Source organism: Anser brachyrhynchus (assembly GCF_964034855.1).
Source record: "Anser brachyrhynchus genome assembly, chromosome: 2".
NCBI lineage: Eukaryota > Metazoa > Chordata > Aves > Anseriformes > Anatidae > Anser > Anser brachyrhynchus.
This window is the reverse complement of record NC_137695.1, coordinates 34,406,518-34,423,206: the sequence shown is the minus strand read 5'-3', so window position 1 is coordinate 34,423,206 and position 16,689 is coordinate 34,406,518. Positions and strand designations below refer to the sequence as shown.

The 16,689-nt window shown below is 39.5% G+C and overlaps 2 protein-coding genes across 2 annotated transcripts; one reads left to right on the top strand and one right to left on the bottom strand.

Moving 5' to 3' along the window:
- Window positions 1–351: 351 nt before the first annotated feature.
- LOC308190874 (uncharacterized protein) lies at window positions 352–11,960 on the bottom strand. The gene is made up of 6 exons (XM_080582668.1): window positions 11,822–11,960; window positions 10,828–10,898; window positions 8,287–8,322; window positions 7,118–7,261; window positions 6,337–6,420; window positions 352–5,744 (listed from the first exon to the last, which is right to left on the bottom strand). The coding sequence occupies exons 2-6, from the start codon at window positions 10,864–10,866 to the stop codon at window positions 5,724–5,726; spliced, it is 324 nt and encodes a 107-aa protein (XP_080438794.1). The 5' UTR covers window positions 10,867–10,898; window positions 11,822–11,960; the 3' UTR covers window positions 352–5,723.
- TOMM7 (translocase of outer mitochondrial membrane 7) lies at window positions 11,907–16,675 on the top strand. Its single transcript, XM_080582669.1, has 3 exons — window positions 11,907–12,088; window positions 15,229–15,277; window positions 16,454–16,675. The coding sequence occupies exons 1-3, from the start codon at window positions 11,986–11,988 to the stop codon at window positions 16,467–16,469; spliced, it is 168 nt and encodes a 55-aa protein (XP_080438795.1). The 5' UTR covers window positions 11,907–11,985; the 3' UTR covers window positions 16,470–16,675.
- The last annotated feature ends 14 nt before the right edge of the window (window positions 16,676–16,689 follow it).

Below are 16,689 nucleotides of genomic sequence, written 5' to 3'. Positions count from 1 at the left end.
AAGCTTTGCAAGCCTTCTAACATCAATTGTAAGAGAACAAATACAGAGTGAAATTCTGTTCTCGATCTCTGTAAATCTTGAGGTACTCCAGAGAAGACAGTTTTGAGATTGCTCTAGATTTAGAATATTTTACTCGGGTAGAAAATCCAGTTTGTGATGGGAATTGTAAAGTATTTGAGTGTTGTGCTGGCTTAACACCAATGTGTAGCTAAGCACCACCACGCTGCTCTCTCACTCCCCTTCTTCAAAAGGACAGGGGAAGAAAAGACGATGGAAAATAAAAGCTCACAGGTTGAGATAAGGACAGCTTCCAATTACACCAATTACATCACAGGCAAAACAGACTCAGTATAAGGGTGATTAATATAATTTATTTCCTATTGATAACAGACTAGAGCAGCGCGAACTAAAAACAAACTAAAACCACCTTCCCCCCCCCCCCATCCACCCTACTCTATGTCCTCCCCCCGAAGCAATGCAGGGGAACGAAGAATGGGGGCTGCGGTCAGTCCCTGACTCTTCGTCTTCTCCACTCCCTCACGGTCACTCTCTGCTCCTGCTCCACGTGGGGTCCCTCCCAAGGGATGCTGTCCTTTCCGAACTCTTATCATGGGGTAGCTCCTGGACTCCTTGCAGAGGCCACCCCAGCAGCCCACACACTACCAAAACCTTGCCATGCAAACCCAGTGCAGGGCTTAGCCCCGGTCTCTGAAAGCCTTCACCTTTCTCAGGCCTCTGGTTAATATTGCCAGGCATCAATCTCCAAGTAGCCTCAATTCCTACTAGCATCTGCCCTCTTCTCCTTGACTTGCTGTGAGGCAGGCTGTTATGCTGTGATCATGTTACTGGCCTGGCAAAAATTGCAAGCGTAAGACTGTCGATAAGCATCTGGAAAGACCAGCTCATGGCTAGCCCTGGGGACAGCAGAAGCCAACTGGCTGGTGAGCTACCAGAAATCTTTCTGCTTTCTGCAGAAGCCCAATCTAAATTTCAAGTAATAAATAAATAATTGTGTCAGAGCAAACACGTAAGCTCTTTTTGTGATAACTAAGTTCAAATACAGATAGCTCCCAGGTAACATCTAATGTTTAGTCCTCTCAGAGGAAGACTTTTGCAGTACTTACTAGAAGGATGTCAAGGCTTACTGGCATTTCGGCGACCAGTTCAAGAGTAGAAACTACTAAGAAAAACAAACACAAAAAAAGTGGTGTGAACAACATTCAGACTCATTTCTGCACGTGGATATGTTTCTGGCTTGGAGCCAACTGGGGAAGAAAAGAAATTCCTATACATAGAATCCCAGAAGGTATAACAGGAGTTGCAGCAGACTGTTGGATGCTGAAGGATGTCAAGAATGAGCTTTGTGATTAGGAATTCCAGCTAATTTAAGCAGAGCCTGCTCACAGGTAGTAGACTCCACAAAGTTCTAAACAAGGAATAAATTGGTGATTCTCAGCTGCTTGTGACAGTGAGTATAAACATACGCATTTATCAAAAGAGGGAAGGACACTTGAGCACTCATTCAAGGGCAATGGCAACCCGACAGTAATAGGCTTTACTGTCAAGTGATGTGGAAGTATTTTTTCACTGTCGTTACTCCCATATTTGAAAGCACATTGCCAACGTAGCTGATTTTGATCAAATATGAGTGTATTAGCATTATGCTTGGTATACTTAAACTTATAATCTTTTTTGATCTTGTTTATCCAAACAATTTTTTGTTTATCCAAAACTAAGAGTACTTTGCCAATAAAATACCATTTTATTTTTGTCCATAAGCACTCAATAATGTTGTGTTCTTTTTTCATACAGAATATATCTATCCATGTTTTTCCATGGAGAGGAATATAGCAAAAACGTTTGGTCAATCTGCCTACAGCAATAGCCACTGCTCTATGACAGTTATTCAGCATTATCTGCAGCTCCCTTTGTAATCAAGATGGGCCTGCTCAGCAGAACAAACACAAGTGTACTTAACAATGACATTTTATGTTTCTGAGTTAGTAATATCTTAACTACTCTTAAATCATGAGCTTTTTGAACACTTTATATATTACAAATAAAAGGGACAGCTGAGTACAAACAAACTGGAAGATACACCACCGAAGACTCATTTAAGAAGTTAGATGGAAGCTACATGGAAGAGGAGCTGAAAACCTGTGAAGCTTACCAGTAGGAAAAACTTGCCATGCCCTCAAAAGCACAAGCGTATTTACCATTAATAACTATTAAGGGTTTTAACTGAAAGATGTAATCAGTCACACAAGTAACAATAACAAGGTAAAATTCTCCTTCAGCTTAGTGTATTGAACAGATAGAGCTGGTGCGGTGGAACTATCCTCTCATTTTTCTCTATCTTCAGGGCATTTTCAGCATTAATTTTCCTATATGCCTTATTTCACATAATTGCTTCAACAACACTTTTTTTTGTACATTATTTTTATGTTTATAGCTTACAAGCTGTCTGACAAAAAAACTTTAATTTCAGAGTACAGAATGGGTTTATCTCTGGTTGTAATCTGAAGGAAATTTTACCAAGAAGAGTTTCTGTTTTTCTTATGGAGCAAAAGGTAAACAAAGCCAACTACAAGCTGGGAAGACGGACTTAGATTTATCTGGGGACAGATGGATACTGTCCTTCCCATGAACCCACATCTTTGCTCTCCAACCGCTCATTGTGCTACTTCCTCCATTTTATTCCTCCATTCTGCACTGAAGATGAAGAGAATATTAGTGCTGTTGCAAGAGACTGAGAGGTGACATTAAGCAAAAGAGCTAAAGCCTTTGCACACTGAAATACAGTACATCTAAAAGATATTGGAAGACATTGGTACTACACTGGAATTAAGATTTAATTTTAGACTTAAACTATGGTATATTACATGTATCCTTGCCCAGATTATTGTATTTACCCTGAGACTATGAAACATTATTTTTTTTTGGAAATTTACAAGTACCAATTTAAAATTAGGGATGCGTTAAAGAATAAAGAAATCTGACAGTGGGAAACACATTTCTTAAAGCAACAGTTTTAGTTAATTGAACCATTAGCTTTCTTGCTTTTTCTTGAGCTAGCAGGTACTGGTTTGCTGCAAAATTAGTCTGTAAATAAACACCTACAACTAGCGGTCATTTTGAGAAGAGAAGTTTTCTTCTCAGATAGCTTGTAAGCCATAAACAGAAAAATCATTTACATATAGAAAAGTGTTGATGCTTACCTTGTGTAGAAGAGAAAATTAATTTCTTCCCTTTTGAATTGCATCTTCAGGCCTCTGTGAGCCTTGGAAAGTTATGAATATTTGGAGATGTCAACTCTTCATGAGGTACACAAAATACAGAGAGAAATTATCAACCTGAAATTCACTGCCTGAATGTACAGTAATAAGTTTTCGGATAATTGCCACATTGTACTTTAAATCACTGCCAGCCATTTCTGACTCCTATTTTAACAAGATTTGTCTGGAAATAAACCAAAAATGAGTAACACTGTAATGGGTTATGCAGTTTTTGAGTTCAAACTCTAAATGCCCACTCATTTACATTCTACCTTATGATTTTGAACGTGGTCCTTTTCATTGGAGTCATAAACCAATGACTAATTCACACCATCAACACGATGGCCACTGCAAACTGGCAATAAGAAAAATAAGAAAAATGCATTGTGCAATGTGCTCATTCATTCTACAAATGGAGTTTTTAATATGCAGCACCAAATGTTCTCTGGTATATCTTACACAAGTCTTAGGCATGGGAAGCTTCATAACAGTATGCCTCCAGTCTTTTCTAGAAACAGAACAATTTACGCTAAGGCTTACGCATAAAAAAATGCAGAGCATTTTAATACTTAAAAAATCTTTTACAATGGGTAATGACCTCATAAGACAGCATATAAAGAAAGTAGAATACATATATTTAATCAAATAAAAATAGCAACTATATTTAGCTATTCAACTTAGTGCCTTAATGAAGGAGAACACTTAATGATGAGTCACAAATCCCATGAATGTTACTGACCACAGGTACAGTAAACAGGATGGTTTTGGTGAGTTAATAGGAAGCCTAATGTTTTGCTCATAATTTGAAACCCTCATAATTAAAGATGAAAGGAACGGAGGAACAATTGGTTAGCATCTTAACCCTTTACCTGTATGCAAATTGACTTTTTAACCATACATTTCCTAGTACTCAGACTGGAATGGCTTTTAAGGTCTACATAGAAAGGCTTTTCATTCCTTGGAGAGAGTACAATCTAATTTAAAAAATGACAAATATACAAAAATATGCAGATTACTTGTTTTAATAACATACAGTTTTTAGTGCAGATCTTCAGCCATCTGATCTGACCTCTACCCAGCCTCTTGAGGAGAAAGAGCTTATACTCTGCCTATCAGGTTACCTGTCCATTTCATTACTGTAAGTTCCTCAGCAATTTGGGCTGCAAGCAGTCATTTCCATGTTTGTAACTGTTAGACATACCATAGTTTATTTATGCCAAAGATATACCTGAGCACTGGACTAGATCTCAGAAATCTGGATTTTGTTCTTGTCTCTGCAGGTCACCTAGACCGATAATTTGCAAAGCTACCTCTCTATTCGTCAGTTTTTTCATCTATAAAGCGGGGATAATGATATTCACTCATTTTTAAAAAATGTTTTAAGATATACGTGATTAATTATTAAGCAGCATGGATTCTCCCCTGTGAATAGAACACAGCTGCTAATAAACTGACTCATCCACTTTCATATTATCATCTTTATTTAAACATTCACTGTTCTTTCTGCAACACAGCAAAACATTCATTTTGTCAAACAGCAATTGTAAAGAAGCTTTTATCCAGTGGAAGAGTAATTAGAATAGTAGAGAAATTCCATCAGCTTTGAGCTCGAGGGACTATCTGTTATTTTAAGTTCAAGTAATTGAAGTAGCAAGAATAGTTTCCAATTCAAGCCTGCCCTCCCCTGGTGTTAATGAAACACTGCTAATAAATTTTAGATCAATGTTGTCTTAACGTAACAAAGAAGGGGAACTAAACTGAGAGAGAAGCTGATACAATGTATTAATTGAGACCTTTAGTCAGCTTCTCTTCTTTCTTTTTTTATAGTAGCTAAATAATTTGTAAATATCTTTTTGAAGTCCCCTCTAGGCTCACTGGCTGATTCCTGTCCTTCACATTTTCAAAAGTCCGCCAACACAACATTCATACCAGAGTTGTCAGAACTAATATTCACATGGGAAGTAACATTCTGCACATGCCTTTAAAGGGATTATTAGAAAAACTACAGAAAAATATTTTGCTACGATACAGTTAACAATTCTAATATACTGAGCTATATGTATCAGTCAAGTACTAGCATCCCAGGAGACCAGTATCAGTCTAGTCTAGTACCCTGTCACTAAAAGCAGTCCTTCCTCCCAATGTCTGAAAAGAAAGAAAAACTTTTAGTACTGTGTTTATTTCAGAGAGAACTTTCCATCACAAATCTCACAGGCAATTAACTCATTGCTTGACTCAGGAGGACTGTATTTAAAGCACAAAGGTAATTGGAGAAAAACAAACAAAAACTATCTCAGTTATACTTACAGCGATTCATCTACTATGACTTCAACCCCAAGGTGACATTTGTGTCTGGAATACAAAACCTGTGCCACTGTGCGTTGGAAGATGAGGTGCCTCTGGTTCATTTATCTTGTCATCTTCACACTTCATTACACTTAACAGCATTTAATCTCTTGTGGCTGCTACCTAAACCCAAAATGGAGTAGTACAATGCAGTTTCTTTAGATGTACACTTAATGTACACTTGAAAAAAAGAATGAAAGTATTATAGAAATGTAATTTTATTTGGGCCTTTCAAATGTTTGAAAATCAGGGTCAGATTGTGTCAGGTATGTCTAACAGACTTTATAATGCAGAACATAAGGAACTCTCAAGAGTTCCTTGAATATCCTCTGCATATGATAAAATTCTTGCTGAAATGTCTGTCATTCAAAATAAAAACTTTAGGAGTTCATATAACATTTTATAGGAAACAGTGAAAGGCGACAGTGAAAGACACTTACAGATACATGACTTAGGCTGTCAATACAGACAGAAGATGCTGGACAATAGTTTAAAATCAGTAAAATCTAAAAACATCCATCTGGGTTAAATATGGCATATAATCATGCTAAAATAGACTTTTTTTTTTTTTTTTAAGTATTAAAGTCAAAAGGGACAGCTCTTTAAGAGATTAAGTTTTAATGGTGAAAACCTCATTAACCATGAGGTGCTCTTCACTTAATCCTGACAGCAATAATATGACTTGAAAAGGAAGAAAAGAACTTTCCAGGATCACCTTTGGGTATGTATGAGAGGCCTTAATTACTCCTTTACTGGTTCTAATCTTCCCTGTGCTGAAGATCTCAATTTGGAGTGAAATCTGAACTATCAAAACATGAAAAATACAGTCAGACATAAATGCTGATACTTTTGTTAATACTGGTTCAAATTCAAGTTCTGAAACTTGATGTTCCTTCTGGAACATCACCATTCCAGAAGGAAGCTCATGCAGTGGATTCCAATGAAGCTTGGCAAGAAGAGATGTGAACTGCTCTTCACATCACAATTAGGCCATGCTGAATATGGAATGTGCCAAAAAGTTTTTCCCTAAGTTTCTGAAGTGAATTTACCCAGAGTGAACAATCAAGGCAGATAAACTGAATGCAGATATTAATTTCCTAATTTGTTCAACATTTAGATATGCTGGGAGAGAATTAGTACATACTTGACACATTTTCTTTGTTGACTGGGTAATCTTATTCAAACTCTAGAAACACACAGGTTTTTACCATACCTATTATGCTCTGAATTCTTCTGCAATTGCATCCTCTCATTGCATTACATGAGTTGTTAGAAACTATTATAATGACAACACTAAAACCTAGAATATCTTTGAACTAAGAATTAAAGCTATGCTTATAAAATTCAAATTTATTTATGTTTATATTTTCATTTTAACAAACATTGTTCTTGTTTTGTATCAAAGGAAAAAGGATACATACAGGTATAAACAGTAACTGGAAAATACTGTTTTTTTTTTAACAATGACTCAAATTAGAAAAACAAAACAAACTCACATTCTGGCAGAAAATCCACACAGAACTGTTCCAAATCCATCTGGAATGTTTCAACTCCAAGGTGCTTCTTTTTGCTTTACTATTTGTTTTCTCTTTGCTTATAAAAGGGAGATAATTGTTGTTATATACATTTCTTTGTAGAATCTAAACGAAAAAGCACCACTCTAAATCAGTGAAGTTAATGCTGTGCATTGATTGGTTATGATTTTCAAATATTTCATTGTCAGAAAAAGTTATTTCAGCAGCATATTTGCTCTTTTGTAGGTGGTTGTTAAGGACATACAATTACGACAACTCTCTGAAGAAAGGAAGTTATACATGAATTTTAATTAAAATTTTGTTTTTCAAATGCTCAAATTCCACATTCTGTACCAAAGAGAAATATTTCATTTTCATATGCAATGCTGTCAACTGATAGCAAAGACTTACATTCTCAGTTGTTTTGGTGTTACCTAACATTAATACAATGTACTCAGATACTAAGATCAGAATTGGTATAAAAACAAGTATAATAAGAGCAAAGACTGTTTTGGAAATCCAAATATAACCACTGTTTTCCTCATCATGTTTCATAGCAAAAACCTGCCTAAACCAAGCATCTTTTAAATCCTGTAAAATCTTTAGGGGCATGTGCTGTTACAATAACATATTCTTCAGCATCAAAAATCTAGTTGTAATTTGTGGACAAGTGAAAATTATACATTCCAGTATCTTTAGATGAAAACCTTTCTGAAATTGAGATCTTTACTGCTCTTTTTTTTTTTTTTAAAAAAAAAAGTTAAAGAAAAAAGCTTTATTAAAAAACCAAGAACGAGTGAACATAGATATTAGTTTTGGCCTCAGAAAATCCTTTCATCCATCAGACTTCTGCATATCACTGTAAGTATGCAAACACTCAGATGATTGTTTTCATCCCTGGCCAAGTACTACAATCATAAAAACATCCATACAACTCCTACATTTTTAGGATAACTCCTTATAGTAAAAAGTAGCAGTATCTTTAATGTAACCACTGATTTTCATTATTAAATGAAGATAGGGAGAATGGGAAGGTCAGGTTCAAATGAAAGTACTGTGGAGCACATAATATTCAATTTTTAAGCACAACAGTACTTTTTCTCAAGGAACTCTGAAAACATTTGATGAGGTTTTGTTGAATGCTGTCTCACCTCAGACTGCTGTTTCTCCGTCACTGGCCTCAGGAGCTGTAATGAAAAATAACGTAATTATTGCTTTGCACCCAACTCCGTCTTTTTTTTTTTTTAACAAATCAATAGTACATTAATTATATTAAATATATTTAAAAAATACACTTTCCCTTTTGTTTCTACCACTGTAGATTCACTTAAAGTGATCACCCTTTACTAATTTTCTAGATATGCGTCTGACAATATATATATATATTTTTAGAAATATCCAATATTACACAGTGTCTAGAGTACAGCCAATGAGTATCACACAGAAATTCATATGAAAGAGACTGTAATCTGGACAGAAAAATGTTGTGTGTCATTGCTCTGCATTCCAAGTACGTTTTGAAAACATGCTAAATGCAAAAACCCAAATACATTAAACCCCAAGTAATCTTGCTCTTACAACAATCAAGAGAAAAAGAGACATTTTAGAGTTCTGACATTTTCCAAATGGCATAATCACACAGCCTTAGGGTGTTTTTTCATTTGTTTATTTTTGTGTGTGTGTTTTTTTATTTTTATTTTTATTTTGACTGTAGTGCTTTCCATTCCTATTTGTTTCTGTGAAATGTGATCTCCACAAACTGACAAGCAGCATTTCCAAGAGCAGTGGTACTGCAGAGTAGCTGGGATTTATTAAACTAAATGAATGGGAATACTAAAATGGAACGGAAAAAAAAGACTATCATTACTAGGGCACTATAGAAAGTTTAATCATAATAATTAAGTAAAACATAAAGCCTAGGAATTATATACTACCCTTTTTCACTGACATCATAAAGATGCACCCCGGACTGGAAATCTGTTAAATATGTCTTATGTTCTTTTATTGTTTGTTTATAATGATTTACAGTATAAAATATCTACCATAGTATCTTCAAAATATAAGTTACTCCTAAACAGAACCAAACTTTAACTTTGTTTTCCAGCAGATTAATTTAATCCAGTTTCTTCACAGTAAATGGAAGAGGAAATCTCAAAAGGAAGAGTGGTAATTGCATAATGGAGGTACACAGGGATTTCCCTTGTAGAGCTTACAGTAATTTGTCTCAAGACCTTAACAGGTTACTTCATTTTGTCTCATTCTCCAGCCTGCTGTATTGCATACACTATTGCATGGGTTTGTGCTGTATTGAGATAAAACTTCAGAGGTCTGGAATTCTCTGACCTGAAATGTACCCCTTGTACCAGGCAACAAAAATGGCTAAAGCCATCAGAGTGCCATTATTTCCCTGAACCAGAGACTGAAGCTTAAATGATTCAGACTTGTCCACAAGAATCTCTGTTGTCTCTCTCACCTATTAAAAATGGAAGCATGTGGTCAGTTCACAGTGGTATTTCTTTGCTATGAAAACACAGCACGTACAGAATTACTGCTAATCAAATTAAAACACACAAACAAAAAAACCAGTACGGATTCGCGTTCTTGTGCTAGTTAAAAACCCTGCAACTTTATTTCAGATTTTACAGTTGTTGCTGGTCACATGAACTACATGACAAAAGAAATTCAAAGGGTTTTTCTGTAATGAAAAGCTTTCAATACAGATAGTATTACTACTTTTGTCACTCAACAATTATGGCTGTTGTTTCTCTGATTTCCTGGGCACACCATTTCAAGTGCTTTTGTCTTGATTATCAGACAAAAGAAAATAAATAATTCAAGTAAAACCAATACCCTTCACAGAAGCATTACCACAACCCCAACAACACCCCAAACTCCCTCAGCCTGTCCTCAGAGGAGAGGTGCTCCAGCCCTCTGATCATCTTTGTATGAGGATGTTAGATATGTTAAAAGTAATTGTTGGATATGTTGGACATCTTAGAAGTAATTCGTTGACAGGGCTGCATGCAGAATTACTTAAAATGAATCCCTTCTGTTCATTCCCTTGGAAGCCCAAAAATCTATCATTACATGCTACTGAGCAGGCACAGGTGAATGGAAATGACACCAAAAGGAGAAATTATGTGTTATTCTGTGTGAATAACTTAATATGCTGAGTCCTGTGTGCAGTTTTGCAAAACTGCGTGCAGTTTTGGGCACCACAATGTAAGAAGGACATAAAACTATTAGAGAGCTTCCAAAGAAGGGCTACAAACATGGTGAGGGGTCTAGAGGGTGAGACGTATGAGCAGCAGCTGACGTCACTGGGTTTGTTCAGCCCAGAGAAAAAGAGATTGAGGGGAGGCCTCATGGCGGCCTGCAGCTTCAGGGATAAGCTATTTGGCTGATAAAGAAGCCACTCATGAACTGAGCTTTACCTACTACATCATTAGATACATCAGCCACATGACTAGAATTACTGGTGTCACCCATCACGTGTTTAATGCATATGAAAGCACAGCACACATGCATGGGTTTTCATGAGGACAGGCTGTTTGTGCATTCTATACCATGACGGATAGCATGTTTGTCACCACATCACCACAATACTCCCATATAACCCACATCTTGACTTTGAGTAGACATTTGGAAAAGCAAACTGTGGATCACTCATGCAGCTTGCTACCTGTCCATACCTGGGAAACAAGGAGCGAGCTACAAATTCGTATCTTCATTGTCTCTGAAGGGCAGAATATGCATCCATGCACTAGAAGAAAAAATGTGGAAAAGCTATTTGTGTAAATGACATTTGTTATAGTCCTGGAATTTTTCTTTGCATATAAAAGCACTGTCCTTTACTTGTTCCTAATGTGACAAGTAGGCTACAGAGCTAGAAGTTATTGCCTAGGTAAACTAATACTGTAAACCATGATTATAAACAAAACTGAATGGACTCCTGGTCTACCACAAGCAGCAATTTCTTTGGTGAATTTTTTTTCCCCCCAAGTTTCTATATGCAATTAAATCCCCTCCAAACTACGGCAGGAGTTTGACCCAGTTAGCAGACGATACAGACTGCCAGTGTTAATACTGCTGCCACTTCAGTGATATTAGGAACACGCAGGCCTGGATGTGGCATTACAGCAACATGCAGCAGACTACCTGGGCAGGAATGAAAACAGTACGGCCGTGACAAAACTTGCTGGCACCGACATCAGGCGGTAAGATGTCCCATAAGCGGTGGTGTCACACTGACAGCAGCTTGGGGGTTAAGGCACTGCAAAGAAGTCTCGCAGAGACCAGATGCACTCATTTAGAAGTTCAAAAAGTGCCTTAATGCTTACCCAGGCTCTGAGTGCGCAGGGAGAACAAGCCATAAGCTGTGTATTGGCGCTTTTTAAGAATTAGGTCTGAAACCGCAACACTTCCCCCCGATTACTCTCGCCCAACTTGCCGCTCCCAGCACCCACGTCTCACGGGATCACGCCGTCGGTTACCGCAGCCGGGAGGAGCAGCTCCCGCTTCTCTCCGAGCCGCTCGTCTCGGCACTCCGCCTTCACCTTTCCCTTACCAGAAGCCCCTTCCCAGCCCCCACAGGAGCGGCGCGCGAGGCCTGAGCACAAACCTGAGAGCTGCGGGAATTAATTAATTAAATAAATAAATAAATAAATAAATAAACAAACGACCTACAGCTTTCCTCACCCCCTTGTCGACCAGATGGACCCCCCAGGGCAGGCCGGGGCGGGCTGAGCCTCCCCCTTCCCGGCCTCCCCGTCGGAGACCCGCCCCGTCGGCGCCGAGTGACGATCGCGGCCCGGCTCCTCCTCCTCCTCCCTCTTCCCCCCGCCGCCGGCATGCCGAAGCTGAGCAAGGAGGCCAAGCAGCGGCTGCAGCAGCTCTTCAAGGGCGGCCAGTTCGCCATCCGCTGGGGCTTCATCCCCGTCGTGCTCTACCTAGGTCAGTGGCGGCGGGGGCGACGGCCTCCCGCGGGCCTCCGCCGCCCGGCGACCGAGCGGGGCCTCCCTTGGGCGGCCCCCGCCTCGGGGCTCGGGGGGTGCGGGCAGGGGGCTCGGGGCCCCCCTGGCTGAGGCAGGGTGTGCGGCCGGGCGGAGGTGGCGGCCTCCCCGGGCCGCTTGGCTCAGCCCCCGAGCGGCGGCCGGGCTTCGGGGTGCGTTTGCGCAGGGCCCGGCAGCCGGCCCCGCGGTGGTGCCGCTGGGTCGGGGCGGTGTGCCGCCGATGGGGGCGGCTGAAGGGCAGGGCCTGCTTAACAGTGTGTGTGCGATGGGCCTGGCGCCTCTGTTCGCTGCTCTCATGCCAAAGGGTCCCGGGGAAGCCACCAGGCACGGCTCGCGTGGCGGCCTCCTGCCCGAAATCTGTCGGGCCTTCTGGGAGAGGCAGCCGAAACTGGCAGACATCTTCACCTTGAGCGCTAACACGGCAGCGAGCGGGGGCTCTAAGTGCTTGCAGACAGAGCCGAATGGGTCTTTTAATTGAGGGGAATTAATATTACATATAAACATATATAAAATATAAACCCAACTTAAAGGGCTGAGGCACTTAGTACGTAATCACTTACACACGTGCATTAGTGGCTAGAAGTGAAAGGGGTCACTTCGAACACGACGGGTAAAACCATATGACAGCATCAGATTAAAGTTTAATTACATTTTCATTCTTAGTTTATCGATTATTTCAGAATTGGTTATTTTGGGGTGGGATTTCAGCAGTGCTTCGCGACCTACTTTTGTTCCTGCTGAGGTTTTCTGTTGGTTTCACTTTTACGCCAGTATCTGAGAAAATCACTCTTTGCTCTGAGGAACGCATATAACTCGAAGCACTTTATTTAAAGCCACCTTACTGTGTTTGCAGCTGTACCGATACCATAGAGTGGAAGCTATGGAAGGGACCTTAAAGATCACCTAGTTCCAACCCCTGCCATGGGCAGGGCTGTCGGGGTGCTTGGTATATTTCTGTTACGTAACCCTAAGAAACAAAATTGTAGAAGTTTAATTTCTTACCTCCAAGCGATAAGTACGCTGTTCCACATCTATGTTGTCTTCTTCCAAGTTTGCCTGCTGTAATTAATAAAAGGATATAAAGTGTAAGCAGGTGCCACCCTTGTCTGCCACAGACATTTTTAGGTGGCAGCCACTCAAATTCTGTCGAATTGGAAGAACCTCTTTTGTATAGCAGTTACACAGGCAAGGGGCTACACAGTGCTTGGTGCCACTGATTCAAGGTAAACTTTGGTATTGACCCATGTATATGAAACGCGTGCTAAACCAAACATAGGCAATGAAATTTTCAGCTATTTGTTTTAATTTTCTCTGGAAGACCTAGGTCAGGATGGGATGTTAGAATAGGTACAAGGGATTCTGATATGTGCAATTCCAGGTCATTGGTCAGGTTACTTTTTTGTTGTTTGTTTGTTTTTTAATGTTTGTTTTGAAGCGTCTGCCCCTCTTAGGTGAATTAGACCAGTACGGTTTTGTTGAATTGGCTTGCTTATTTAAAAGTACTAGGGGAAAAAAAAAAACAAAACAAACAAAAAGAAAAAACCAGAAACATTAGCTAAATCTGTTTCACACACATAGTTTGACTGCTAATATGATTTCATGAATTTTAAATCACTTCTGCTGCAAAGTATGGCAGTGAAAGAAAATAGGTCAGAATGTTTAATAGCCTCAACTCAGACAAGGTTATCTTCAAAGGGCTGACCCAGTGTCCATGAAGTTAATCTAAGTTTTTCCATTAACCTTCATGGCCTGTGTTTCAGGAAAGTTGTCATTGATTTTATAGTCTGTAAATATGTTTTTTCCATATAACGTCAATTTCTATACAGTAAACATAGTAAGCATGTTGTTGAACAACGCGTGTCTTTCCTGATCCTGTTTCAGGACTTAATTTACAGTCCAGGAGTTAAAGCTATTTAGTAAACTGAACCTTGAATTGCTTCTCTAGTGTACACTTGCTTTAGTGAATCAGTATTTGAGTCATTAGCTGGGGATGAACTCTCTGTAAATAACCATGCCCTTCCCCCAAAATGGTTTTAAGTTTAATTGGTTTAAGATTTAGCATTCTCTAATCCTCATTTAAATGAACTGTTATTGCAATATTGCTGTAAGTTCAGGTGCTGTCACAGGACATCGCCTCAAGCCCTTATACCAGTTACAGGTGTCACTGTTGATGCTGTCTGACCAGGTTGCTTTCATAACAACACTTAAAATCTGCATGTGTGGGTTGTTACGGTCATGTTACCACCCAGCCACTCACTCACTCACCCCAGGTGGGGTGCGGGAGAGAATCAGAAAGGTAAAAGTGTGAGAACTCATGGGTTAAGGTAGAAGCAAACCAAGGAATCCATTTGCTGCTTCCCATCGGCAGGCAGGCATTCAGCTGCTCCCAGGAAAGCAGGGCCCATCACACGTAATGGTTTCTTGGGAAGACAAACGCCATCACTCTGAACATCCCCCCCTTCCTCCTCCTTTCCCCCAGCTGTTATTGCTGAGCCATGTGGTGTGGGATGTCCCTCTGGCCAGCCTGGGCCAGCTGTCCTGGCTGTGTCCCATCGCAGCTCCTGCTGCACGCCCAGCCTGCTCGCTGGCAGGGCCCTGTGAGAAGTTAAACAGTCCTTGGCTCTGCGCGAGCACTGCTCTGCAGCAACTAACACATTGGTGTTATCACCGCTAGTTTCATCAGAAATCCAAAACACAGCATCATACAAGCCTCTATGAAAAAAAAAAAACACCTCCATCCCAGCCAAAGCCATGACAGGGTATATATGTATGCATGCACATGTGCCTTGATATTTGGGGTAAATCATTTCCACCATCTCACATAGCTAGCTGACCCTGAATTTTAAGTCAGATAGAGATACAGGTAATAATAAAGAAAATACACACAAGCATATTTATTTTGACTGTTTTGTAATCCTGATAATGTTTAGTTTCTGTTGAGGTGAGTCTGTGTCTTCATGAATCACAGCTCCCTGTTCTTTTTATTGCAATTTAGTGGGCTGGAATGATTTGATGCTATTTTAGCTGTGTAAAAGTCTGCACGTACATATGTACGTTTATCTAATGTGTGTTTCACTTCAGGTTTTAAGAGGGGTGCGGATCCGGGAATGCCCGAGCCGACAATCTGGAGGTATGTGTCAGGTCCAAATGTACATGCAAAACCAGTGTAGATGGTCACGGTTTTAATTGTCATCTCTGTCTGTTCATGCTGGACAGTAAGAGCTGTGAAAGTTGCTTTCATCCATAGTTTTTAATTATTTTGGGTGATAACAGAGCTGGTCACAGTTCTTATTTCCTTAAAAATCCAAACTAGAAAAGACAGCAAACCAAATTCTTACGAGGGCCTTTGTATTTTGCTCTTAATCTTATGCGGATTTTAATATATGGGACTTCCTGTACTTTTTGAGTGGGAGCTGCCCTTCTTAGCTGTTCTAAGGGTGGTTTATGCCATTTCTTTCTGCACCTAGGAATAACTATTTAGCTTTCTAACAGGAGTTTAAAATAAAACCCAGTCTCCTTCCCCCTTTGCAAGTAGGGTGGTAAAACTGTGTAAAAGCTGCATTAAATGAAGGGATATATCCTTTAATATTAATCACTGTAATGAATCAAAGTTCATATGCTCTTGTTGCCTGTTTGTTGTGGGGCTATTTGTTACTGCTGCAACATCCTGGCATTAATAACGCTTGAATTCTTGTGATATTTGAATTTTATTGGAGGGTTTCCATAGCTCAGACTTCTAAAATTGAAGTTATGAAGGAAGCATGACTCTTACTGTTCTTGAAATGGCTTTGTTTACTGTACGGAACCAGAGATACTGCTAAAACAAATAATTGATTGGAGTGTATTGTTTGCAAGGTCATATATTAACTGTAGAAATCCCATTTTTAGGGATGTTACAGTTTCAGTAAAATACCCTGTTGTCTTAAGAACTAAGTTGCTGAAGTAATTTTTTTTTTCTTTTTCTGGCAGTATTTCTGTTTAGTTTCACTAGCATCTTGAGACTTTTTTTTGGTTTATTGCATATGTCTGCACAACATAAAGTTAGTATTTAGTACAACAGGATATACAGATACTAGAAGCATGTGTTTGGTTTTACTCCAAAGCTTACAGATGCTCATTTTTCTGGGCACATGTTCATGCTCCATAGGCTTAAATCTGATTTTAAAAGTAGCTTTATTTCAGTGTTTTTTAGGGGTAGCATTTATTCTGTACTTTTATAGGGCTGTTTCTTCTGGCTTGTGTTTTTGAAAAATCCACTTAAAAACAAGCACATACTGCAAATCTGACCTTCATTTCCCCCTTTCAGTCTGCTATGGGGATGAAAGATGTGGCTGTCCTGCTCTAGAACCAGACGATGGACAGAGAAAGGGTCTGAAGATGTGTATGTTCCAGAGGATGAGGCGGACACTTACACCAGCTGGCTCAGTCAGCTTGCTAATGACATAGGTTGTACATACAACAAAATGGAATTTATATGGACCTAACTTATTTGCATCACAGTGTAATTAAATAAACACATTTGAATGCATATGCGTTGTTTTC